At 36.1% G+C, this 12090-nt stretch overlaps 1 protein-coding gene across 1 annotated transcript; it reads right to left on the bottom strand.

Moving 5' to 3' along the window:
• Nucleotides 1–4148: 4148 nt before the first annotated feature.
• LOC138339440 (uncharacterized) lies at nucleotides 4149–11645 on the bottom strand. The gene is made up of 4 exons (XM_069291037.1): nucleotides 10768–11645; nucleotides 5910–5974; nucleotides 4656–4785; nucleotides 4149–4491 (listed from the first exon to the last, which is right to left on the bottom strand). Exons 1-4 carry the CDS (start codon nucleotides 11643–11645, stop codon nucleotides 4149–4151), a joined length of 1416 nt encoding a protein of 471 aa, XP_069147138.1.
• Nucleotides 11646–12090: the final 445 nt, after the last annotated feature.

The following is a 12090-nucleotide window of genomic DNA, read 5'->3' on the forward strand; positions in this document are numbered from 1 at the left end:
ATGGTTGATACAATAACATCATATAGTAGCAATTCAACTAATAAACAAGTAAGTTGAACCAACATTACACAATTCATATTAAGATCATAACCAAGGGTTAAGGGGGTAAAGGTCATCTTCTAAAAACATGACCAATCCATCAAGATATATCATAATTAAGTTATAATACATGTTAATATATTCATAATATCCAAAATAAATCATAAACAAATCAATTTACAATATCAATTTCGTATTGGATGCGAACCCACTTGAATTACCCAACTTTTGAAATCAATTTGATGGAACCCGTTGAGGAAAGAGGTCTCAAAGGTGAAAGGAATTCCATTAATTACTTATTGATGAACATTGATGGAGAAAATTGAACCTTTGCAGACCTTAAACCCTCCCCGGTCTTGGTCTTCAATGGAGTTCTTCAACTACATGGAGAAAGAAGAGAAAAGGAAGAGAGTTTGAGTTTTTGAATAATAAGATCTTAGGTTAGTCTAATTTAGTCTAGGGATTTATATAGGTTGTTAACTAAGTTAATTAGACCTCCTTTAACCCCTTATTAACCTCCTAACAAAGACAACTAATTAAATGAACTAAATGAAAACGTGCAGTAAAACACAGTACTCACATACGAGACCACGATAGACAAATCGTTGGTCGATCGACGCCCACTTCTTCCTCCGTTCTGCACATACATTGCTAAGTTCAGAGAGTATAAAAACGAACCTTTGGACAAATTTACTAAGTGTCCATCGACGGCCATCGACGCCCCGTGAATGGCACTCGTCTATGCACACTGCCTTGGGCAGTCCTTTGACCCTAAAATGCAAGGGTCTTCCTCAAGGGCCCTTGGTTGGTCCTTGGGAAGTTGTGCCCAGACGTTTTCACTATGAACTAACTCTAATATGTGTTAAACACCCTTCCACCAATTTTCATAATTTTCTGACTCGTAAAATCTAGTCAATAGGCTAAGGCACGCTAGTACCTCATTGAATTAGTTTTCGGACATGATGAACGTCATTGGACGTTTTGGTTTCTAGACCTCCTACGTAACTTATATTCATTAAAATAGATCTTAAAACAGTGTCTTAAAATTATAACACATATGTTAGGCTCTAGAGCACGTCTTAGATTTTTGAAATGTTACATTTATGATAAGGCACATTGGTAAGTTATCACCATTCTTATAACATTTAGATTTTAGCCAACACCTCACAAACCATAGTTAAGATATTTAAATTCAACATCATTCCAACCCTATCAATCTTAATATAAGGTATAATTCAATACAACATCATCACTCAATCACAAGTAACCATAATTGAATTAAAGAATAGAGATCACAAGACATACTTAATCTCCTTCACAATGCCATCATCAAGGTCTTACCATCAACCCTCAACTCAACCAAACAATGGGTTTAATATTATCGCACAATAGTAACCACCATAATGACAAGGCCAATTGAATCATTATACCACAACTCATCACTAATTCATAGCCTAGAATTAGAGACTTAGATCAAGTTCATAATCTACTTCACAATCTAGGTCAATTTATCAAGAACTAGCATGTTAGGACTACAATTAATCTCAATCTATTCATAACATGTCACAAGAATATCGTAGGATAGTAATTCACACATAAACCAAGCCAATTACATCAATACTAGATAATTCAATTCAAAATCACAACCTAGGGTTAAGGGGAAAAGGTCATCTTGTACAAACTAGACCAATCCATCAATCAGTAGTGTAATACAATCATAATATAATAAATACAATCAAAATAAACCATAAACAAATCAAATTGAAAGCTCAATTTCGAGATTGAAAGAGACCTACATGAAAATTCATATATTGTAATCAATTTGTAGGAATCCTTTGGGAAAAGAGGTCCAAAAGGTTAAAGGAATCCCATACCTTGTTGATTGATGAAGTTTGACGGAGGAAATTTTATTTTTATAAGCCCTATAACCCCTTGACCTTGAATTCTATGGTGTTCTTCAACTTGGGAGAGAGAAAGAAGAGAGAAGGAGGAGCTATTTGGGTTTAGAAATTATGAGGGTTTAGATTATTTTAATTAGGTTAGGGTCTTTATATAGGTCATTCACTAACTTAATTATACGATAAATTTAATCAATTAATTTTACTCACTTAAAATCGTTTAGAAAAAATAGTGCATCACAGACGACTCCCGTCCACGCCCCGTTTGTATATCGACGACCATAGGACCCTCCATCCTGTTGGTCCATCATTTTGGTAAGACACTGGGTAAAAAATAGTCTTTGAAAAATTTTCTAGTGTCCATCAATAGAGGAAATAGATGCCCCATCGTTTGGACCACGATCCGTTGGTGGCAAGTCGTTTGTGGGCACTGCCTTAGGCAGCCTTCGACACAAATGCAAGGGTCCTCCTCAAGGGACCTTGATTGGTCCTAATTGAGTGGTACCCAAAAGTTTTAACTATAAATTAAATCTAATACAAGTTATACTCCCTTTCACAAAAATTCTTTATTTTCCGACTCTTAAAACTTACTCAAATAGGCTAAGGCACACTAGCACCTCATTAAACTAGTTAACGGACATCATGGACATTCCGTGACGTATTGATTCCTAAACTTCCTAAATGCCTTATATTCATTATATTTGGCCTTAAAACAATGTATAAACCTTTTGATACGTATGTTAGGCTCTAGAGCACATATTAGACTTTCGTAGTATTAACATTATCCCCTCCTTAGAATCATTCGTACCCGAATGACACTAAAATTTTGAAAAACAAAGGAATAGACTCAAGACTAGCATCCCAACCAAAAAAAACATATAAAATCATGAGTCACAATCAAAATCAACATAACCTCATGGTCTTTTTAACATAGAAATTCAAAACATCATTTTCTTCAACTCATAAGAGTTCCAACATTCATTTCATGCTTATTCACTATGCCAAGACTTTCTTCAACACATATAAACATGATCAATACAGTTCATGAAGGCATAATATACCAAGATACACAACATAAACTCAAAACAAGAAGGATTGCAAAATTTTAAAGTCTATAGGCATACTTTACTGTAACTAGAACACTTTTGAAAAACTTCACCAAAAATAAAAGCTACTTCAAATTTAGTCATTATTTTCATTATTAGTAGGAATAACTTACCTTAGTTATCAAATAGATGAGGGTAACGAGAATTCATGCCAGCCCCGACCTACCATGTTGCACCCTCAACTAGGTGATTCTTCCATAACATCTTTAGTGAAGCAACCTTTGTGTTACCTTAACTTATTTACTTGCCTATCAAGGATTTGAACCGTAACCTCCTCATAAGAGAGTTTCTCCTGTACACCAATACCCTCAATAGGAAGAATGGACTCGGGATCACCGATATACTTCTTAAGCATAGAAACATGGAATACCGGATGACCGAAGCCAATTCACTAGGCAATTTTAACTCATATGCCACCTTACGAATAATTTTGCAAGATTTTATATGGGACCACATAACGAGGACTCAACTTCCCTTTCCTTCACATCCCACCACCCCTTTCATACGCAAAATTTTTAGATACACTTTATCTCCTGCTTATAACTGTAATTCTCTTCTCCTATGGTCGGCATAAGACTTTTGCTGGCTATAGGTTGTTTCCAAGCGATTCCTCATGATATGAACCTTATCCAAAGTCTTATAAATCAAATTGGTACCCAAAAGTTAAAACTCACTCATTTCAAAACATCTAATTTGGAGATCTACATCTCCTACCGTACAAGGCTTCATTAGGAGACATAGATATAGATGAATAGTAACTATTGTTTAAAGAAAAGTAAACCAAAGGCTACTGATTATCCCAATTTCTATTGAAATCAATGATATAATATCTAAACATATCCTCAATTTTTTGACTAGTACGCTCTGCTTGACCGTCCATTTGAGGAAGAAAAGCGGTTCTTAACTTCACCTTGGTACCCAACCCTTTTTTGAATAACCTCCATAACCTAGATGTGAATTTTGCGCCCCTGTTCGATATGATGGATAATGGAATGCCACGGAGACACATAATCTCATCTATGAAGATCCTTGCATAATCCTCCATCGAGTAATTACACTTTATGGGAATAAAACGAGCAAATTTGGTCAACCTATCCACAACCACCTATATGGAGTCATATTGATTTTGTGTCCAAGGCAAACCTACAACAAAATCCACATTGATGTCTTCCCACATCCAAGTAGGAACTTGGATTTCTTGGAGTAAACCACCTGACTTTTGGTGTTCGGCTTTTACTTCTTGGCAATTTGGAGATTTTGCAACAAATTCCACTATATCCTTCTTCAAGCCTTCCCACCAAAACACTTCGCTAAGGTCATGGTTCATCTTTGTAGAAACTGGATGAATGGAGAAACGGGACCCATGATCTTCCTCAAGAATCCGGTACTGCAAACCATCTATATTGGGAATACACAACCTTCTATGATACCTCAAGACTCCATCCCCCCTAAGGAGAATGAATCATTAAGCTTACTAAGCACAGAATCCGTCAATGTTTGATCAAGGTGTTGTTTGGACTTCACCTCAACCACCAAATATGGCTTAGATTTATAATGGACCATAAAACCACGATTGGGAGAATCTTCCAATCTAACACACAATCTAGCTAACCTATGAACATCATTCACTAGTTCTTTCTTTGCTTCCTCTACCTGAGATACATTACCCATGGTCATACGACATAGAGCATCCGCAGCCACATTGGCCTTGAAGGGATGGTAGAGGGCAATCACGTCGTAATCTTTCAAAAATTCCAACCACCTTCTTTGTAAGAGATTCAACTCCTTTTGAATAAACACATATTGTAGATTTTTTGGTTGGTATATACATAAACATGGACACCATAAAAGTAATGTCTCCATATTTTCAAGGCAAATTCCATAGCCGCTAACTCAAGATCATGAGTTGTATAGTTCCTCTCGTGCACCTTAAGTTGTATAGAGGCATAGGATATTACTTTCCTATGTTGCATAAGCACACACCCAAATGTCACACGGTATGCATTACAATATACAACAAAGCCCTTGGTATCCTCCAGTAAGGTCAACACAGGAGCGAAAGTAAGCCTATCTTAAAATATTTGAAAAATTCTCTCACATGATTCCTGTAACAACCCTAAAAATGAATATGCTAACTAATGCTTAATGTGTGAAGAATGCCTCCAATTAGACAAGTTCACACGTATTGATGTGCATAAAACCAGACCTCTGAACCCTTGCAACATCCAAGCCAACTAACTTGGGGAGTTAGTTTATCTAGTAAAGTTTGGGTCCAACCATGTAGGGCTCCCAAATATGAAGATTTACTAGGATGAGTCTTTAATGAACTTAATAAGGGGAAATCTTATGTTTAGGGGTTTAGGGGTAAAATGGTCTTTTACTTTGCTAAGGTTAGTATCATAATTACCCTAAATATGTAACTAATTATTTAATTAATAAGGTGGAGGGAAATTTTTGGGTTGAAAGGACCGATATTGCCCATTGAGCAAAATCTTGTTCCACCCGAGTTCGAACCTAGGTGGAAGCAACAATTTAACTTGATTATATAAATTGGTGAATTAATTTAATTAATTAATATTTAAATGCTGATTTAAGAAAAAAGAAAATAAGATTATTATTATTTATTAATTAATTAAGGGGAGGTTTGGGTCGGGTCGACCCGGAGCGACCCATTTTCGTGATAAGGACGTCACAAGTTTGAACCTTGACGGAAGCAACATTTATGTGGTTTCAATTGAGGTTTATAATTTGATTTTCTAAGGGAAGTATCATTATTTCACTAAACTAATTAAATCATATTTTCAAAGTTTAAAAGAGTTCTAGTTGACTAAGTCTAAATTACTTCACCTAATCCTAAGCCACTCACCTTTTTCACGTTTATCTCTCTGTACTTCACATCTATCTATCTCTAATTTCACACTTTCTTTCTGGCTTCCAAATGTGAGAAAAAAAACCAGAAAACAGAAGTTCTTCACACTTTAAGAACTTGCACTCAAAACAAAAACGAGAAAGCAATCCAAACATGTTAAGAAAAATGTAATATGCTAGTCGGGTAAGGTGTAAGTTTCCAGATTGAATGTGAATTTAGAGAAGCTTTGGACAGCAAGTTGAAGTGCTGAACAACGTTAAAATCAGGTACGGGTTTTTTAGTCTCGGTCCCTTTCCTAAGAGACCTTTAAGACTCAGATAATTATATTTCGAAACTGGGATTATTTCCCATTACATGTTTCCTATCACTAGCTCCTATCATTGATTTTAGGTTGGTATGTTTGCTGGTAGATTAGGTATGAAGTGTGAATTTCGTAATAATGTGTTCATGATTATGTTTTCAGAATTGTTTGAACGATGAAGTATGTTTGCCGAAATTTCATGAAAAATGTATGTGCAATACGTGACATGATTTTCGGTATTAAGCCTTAAAAATGATATGTTTTTATGTTTGAATTTTTTGTGCGAATGTGTGTGTAAATCATGAGGAAAAGTTGTGTAATGTTACTGGATTTAATGGTAATTCTTGGTTGAATATAGTCATAAAAATATTACACTTAAATATGCTCCAAATGATCCACGAAATTCCTTAAGAATTAACGTATGAATAATAGAAAAGAAGCTGAAAATAGTGAGCAAATTTCCAGCATTTGGTAGGTTTTGTTCGGCCAAACAAAGTGGTACAAAATGCAATGAAAAATGAATGTAAAATAAGTGAGATCACTAAGGATTAAACCCAATATACCAATTACATGAAAGCTACAAAAAAATCAACAAATAATTAGAGGAAAATGGCTTGGAAGAGATCAAATTTCCAGCTTGCTGGAAATTTGTAGTCTCGGCCAAGTATGAGGAAAGTTAGTTTATGTTTTTAAAAAAAATTTAAATGTGAGGTCATTAGTGATTGAACCCATGACTTCACCAAATGAAAATTACATAAAAATTTCATAAGAAAAATGAAAGGAAAAATAGATGTGGTGAGTGGGATTGAACCCACAACCTCTTGAATGTATGAGAGAGTTAAGAGAAAAATAATGGAGAAAATAAATGTGGAGAGTGAGGATTCAACCCACAACCTCTTGGATACGTGAGAAAATTTAGAGATAGATTAAACGAAAAATAATGAGATTGTGGGGGATTGAACCCACAACCTTATTGTCTCAAAATGGAAAAGGAGAGGAGAACAAGAAATAAATATTATGGGGTTGATGGGAATCGAACTAGGTCTCCCTAATCTGAAAAAACAATTATCAAGTTTAAAATAAGATTAAGTATTGTTCAAGGGATTCAAAATCGGGTTCCCTCTACCAATTCCGTATTGACACATAAGTCATACATAAACAAATTTTTAACGAATATTTCCTTTAAAGATCAAAATCAATATATTGGCATATCTACAAGATGCATAAGTCTTGTACCATATAATCTTGGGTAAACATGAATACTTAGACAAACTATGAATGAATCCTCATGGCTTGTATGTGTGGACTCATAAGTCTACCATACATTTAGAAGTAAGTGAGCCTAAGATGTATGTGATAAAATGATGTAACCCTAGAAGGGTTAAGTAAGAGTGTGAAACACACTAGATTCCCAAGTCCATTGACATATGATGAAATGAACATTCACGTGAAGGGGTGAGTAATTATGAAAAGAAAATGTGTTAAAGTTAATGAATGAGGTGACAATATGATAAGAGGCTAATATGAAAGATGAGAGCAATCTGAAATGAGCCTAAGTAAAATGTTACCAAAACGTACTCACCTATGAGAGTATAATGCTACTGAAAAGACCAGTCTCTATAAACACTCTAATGAATGTATTGAAGTTAATGCATACTTAATACTAATGATGAGATGATAAATCATCTAATGAGCTATGATGTCTTCATGCTAGAAGCCAGCTTCTATGATGTATGAGTTGAATGTAATGGAACTTTATACTGAGCACCGATAGGCTAGCTATGATTGATGATGACTTCCTTAGGGAAAGGCAGAGGTTCAAGTCAGTCTCATGAGATGAGACTATCCGTCATTCCGGGTATGGCTCTCCTTATATCTCCTAGTCATTGAACTTATGCTGCCAATATAGGGATCTAGCAGGGTTCAATTTTGTATATACACTAGAATGTTTTGGTTCACTTTGGCCGGTGATTTCACCTCTTTCGATGTGGGGATTACACACTAGATTTCATGATGCTCACATGATACATGTCGGTTAAGGTTAAAATTCCTAAAGAGAGAATGAGGTCAGTCTTAAATGATGCACATAATGAAATGAACGATACCAAAGGTTTTAGCATAGGATAATCAAGAGGTGAGATAGACTTAAGTAATAACACTATGTTATTATTTGTCATTGCACAGCGAACCCGATAAGAGTCTTAAACTACAACCTAGGAATGACTGGTGGCTGCATTAGTATATGAAAGAATGAAAATTAAGTACGTATGAATGAATGAAGCAGACTCTGTGTTTGTTAAAGAAAGCTCCCTAGTTGCGGTCCCATATGTTGAACCCTCATTTTGGGAAGTCCTAATGTCAAGTCCATGATTTCAAGGTCTCGTATCATATGAAAGAATGATATGAACTATGTGATATGATATGTGTAATATGTTATGTGCAGTTTGCAAAATGATAAGTATGGTGATGCATGTTACTCTCATGGCATGACTTTCCTAATCAAAAATTTGCATGTCCACTGACTTGACTTTCCATAATTCATATCCACAGTAAAGAATCCTTCTTAATCATGTGTGTCCTTGGTGTGTGCTTGCATATACCAATACTTAATAGAAGTGTTTACTAATCACATACAACTCAACATTTTTAGGTGTAGGCATAGGTTGACGTTAGAACTTACAAGTCGACGCTGATGTTATTCGGACATGGAGCATTCATCCGAATTTGGTAGGCCCTAATGCTTTTGAGGACTATTGCCATTATATTCTAGATGAGATATAGGTTTGAGTTAGTTGTGTATGTTCCACTAGCATTTCTTTCTCATCTTATTTCAGACATTGTATTGGTATTATTTTGGCAAGTATTCTTTCATTTGATGATCTTAATGTTAGATTGTTGATTTTGAACATTTATGAGTTGAAGTATAATATCTTATATTAATGTTAAGTAACAAAAAGTTCAAATTTTCCGCTAAAATTAACCAAGATGAATTAACGATGACGTATGTAGGCTTGTCTGCAACCTTTGAGAGGTCAATGATGCAGGTCTCGTCTGGGGTCTAGACTTTGGTCCTGAAACTTCCGACTACTCAAATTTCATACTCTTTTGGGTCAAAGTAGTCAAGGGAGATCCAGTAGACACAAAACTATCGATAAATATAATAATCCGCTAGACCTAAGTAACTCCTAATGTCATTCAGAGTCAGTGGTCTCACCGCCTCGGTTTTCCGTGGATCAACCTCAACTCCCTCACTAGAGATGATATGACCAAGAAACACCACCATCCTTAACAAAAACTCACATTTTCTATACTTGGCAAATAGTTGGTTCTCCTTAAGTACTTGGAACACCACCCAAGATGTCGTTAGTGAAGACAATCACAAATGAATCTAGGTAACTTTGAGAAACCTTATTCATGTGATACACAAATCCCTCCGGGGCATTAGTGAGACCAAAGGACATTACTAAGAGCTTATAGTGACAATATCTAGTCCGAAATGCCATTTTAGGTATATCCTCACCTCTAACATTCAATTCGTGATACCCCGATCTCAAGTCATTCTTAGAAAAGTAGCTTGCCCCTTGGAGTTGATAAAAAAAGTCTTCAATCCGAGGGAGAGGATACTTGTTTTGAATAGTTATTGAGTTTGTGATAATCGATGCACATTCTAAGGGACTCATCCTTCTTCTTTACAAACAAAAGAGGACACTCGATGGAGAAATACTAGGTCTAATGAAGTCTTTGTCTAGGAAATCTTTGAGTTGAGCCTTCAACTCTTTCAATTTGGTCGGATCCATCTGATAAGGAGGAATTAAAATGGGATTGGTATCCAGTAGAAAGTCAAAACCAAAATAAATTTCCCGTTCGGGAGGGATTCCTGGAAGATCATGGGGAAAGACCTCCGGAAATTCCCTAACTACAAGGACTAACTCAATGGGAGGATTTTTGGAGTCTATATATTTGACTCTTTCAATGTGATATAGACACCCCTTTGAGATCATTTTACAAGCCTTAAGACAAGAGATGATACGACCTCTAGGAATAGAATTTCCCCCTTTCCACTCTAAAACGGGTTCATTTGAAATTTAAACTTGAAAATTCTAGTAATACAATCAATAGAAGCATAAATATCATGCAAACAATCCATCCCCATGATGACATCAAAATCGACCAAATCAAGTTCTACTAATTTGACATGAATAACTCTATTGGATAACATTATAGGAAAATTTCTACGTACCCTCTCTGCAACCACCGACTCACCTACTGAGTAGTGGCCATGAAATATTCATTTAGAATATCGAGAAAAATATCAAACTTTCTAGTTATTAAGGGAGTAACAAAATATAGTGTAGCACCCGAATAAAGTAAAACATATACATCAATAGAGAAGACTTGTAACATACCGATGACCACATTGGTAGAACTTTCTTGTTCACCCCTTTAGCGAAGTACATAAAAGTGATTCTTCTTTGTAGGATCTAGATTAGAACTACTAGCTTTAGTATGCCTGCTATCTTTTTCTTGCGCCTTCATATTTGGGAAATCCCTAACCTAGTGTCCACTCTTGCCACGCTTTCCACAAGTTCGCTTCCTTTTTGTGAGGTAGTAGCTATTCCCTTTTGAGAATTAGGGTTTGACACCCTATCATAACGGGCATTGGGGAATTTGGAAGGAACCTGATTAGAGGTCCTGTTCTTGAACCTAGGATAGTCTTGGATGTCAAGCCTTCCCTTTGAAGAACCACCTTCAAAAGACCTTGCCCTCTTGGTATCCCTACTCTTCCTTTTAACCCTTGTCTCTTCCACCTGTTGAGCATGAACCATGAGATGAAAAATGTTCATATTATCATGTAGCATAGCCAAACTACATTCCTCTTTCAAGTCATCCGATATGCCAATCACAAAGCAACTCATTTCATCTCTAGGATTGGAAACCAAAGAAGGAGCATACTTTGATAATTTAGTGAATTTCAAAAAGTAGTCAAGTACGCTCATACCTCCTTGATGAAGGTTGATGAATTCCTCCACTTTAGATTCCCTCTTCTCCTTAGGAAAGAACCTATCAAGAAAATCCTTCTTGAAAATCTCCCAAGTCACTGGTCCACCTCTTAAATGACTATTATCTCTCCATTTAACATACAAAGTTTGCACAACATCTTTGAGTTGATAAGTGGCTAACTCGGCCTTCATAGTAGTAGTCAACCCCATGTCATAGAGGATCTTGTAGGTTGCATCAATGAACTCTTGGGGGTCTTTCTCAACTTTGGACCCATATAAAGTAGGGGGATTCATACTTGTGAAATCCTTCAAACGGGAGGCCATGGTGCAAACATATTGGTTTATCTCGAGTACAACATCCTGATTAGCTTGGGCCATCATGGCTTGAGCTTGAGTAGTGATGGCTTGGGCCATTTGGAGAAAGTCATCCATTGCATCACCATCCGTCAAAGAAGGAGGATTGATCAGAGCTTGGTCATCATTAGCAACTTCTTCAAGAGGTGGGACTTGATTGACTCGAGGAGGAGATTCCGCATTGTCAATCTCTTCATTAAGTATTCACTTCCGGTATTCATTGCCTATATGTACAATAAAAGGATAAGATACTAAGGGCATATAGGTTTAACACTCTCGAGGCACGACATCATATTTCCAAAAAGGAGAATTTCCTTAGCATCTTATAATTTCCGATTCATAAGTGTAGCGCGCTTCACAATTCTGAACAATAATCTATGTATACATGGTTAAATGAGAAGTCAACTCTAAAGATATTCGACCTCATGCTCTGATACCAAGTTTTTCACATTCGGGGAGCACCCCCTAGACTTAACCGGCGTCGTCGTCCTCATTGAGGACTAAGACTAGCCTCTTAGCTTAA

This window comes from Solanum lycopersicum, chromosome 11 (assembly GCF_036512215.1).
Source record: "Solanum lycopersicum chromosome 11, SLM_r2.1".
In the NCBI taxonomy this organism is placed as follows: Eukaryota; Viridiplantae; Streptophyta; class Magnoliopsida; order Solanales; family Solanaceae; genus Solanum; species Solanum lycopersicum.

What these genes read in the sequence shown, in the direction of transcription:
- LOC138339440 (XM_069291037.1), bottom strand. Translation starts at nt 11,645, where the DNA reads ATGGATGACTTTCTCCAAATGGCCCAAGCCATCACTACTCAAGCTCAA. An exon ending in GTGGCAAGAGTGGACACTAG is followed by an intron (nt 5,975 to 10,767) that starts GTTAGGGATTTC and finishes CACATTTGGAAG; the next exon opens with CCAGAAAGAAAGTGTGAAAT. An exon ending in CTAGTGAATGATGTTCATAG is followed by an intron (nt 4,492 to 4,655) that starts GTTAGCTAGATT and finishes CATTCTCCTTAG; the next exon opens with GGGGGATGGAGTCTTGAGGT.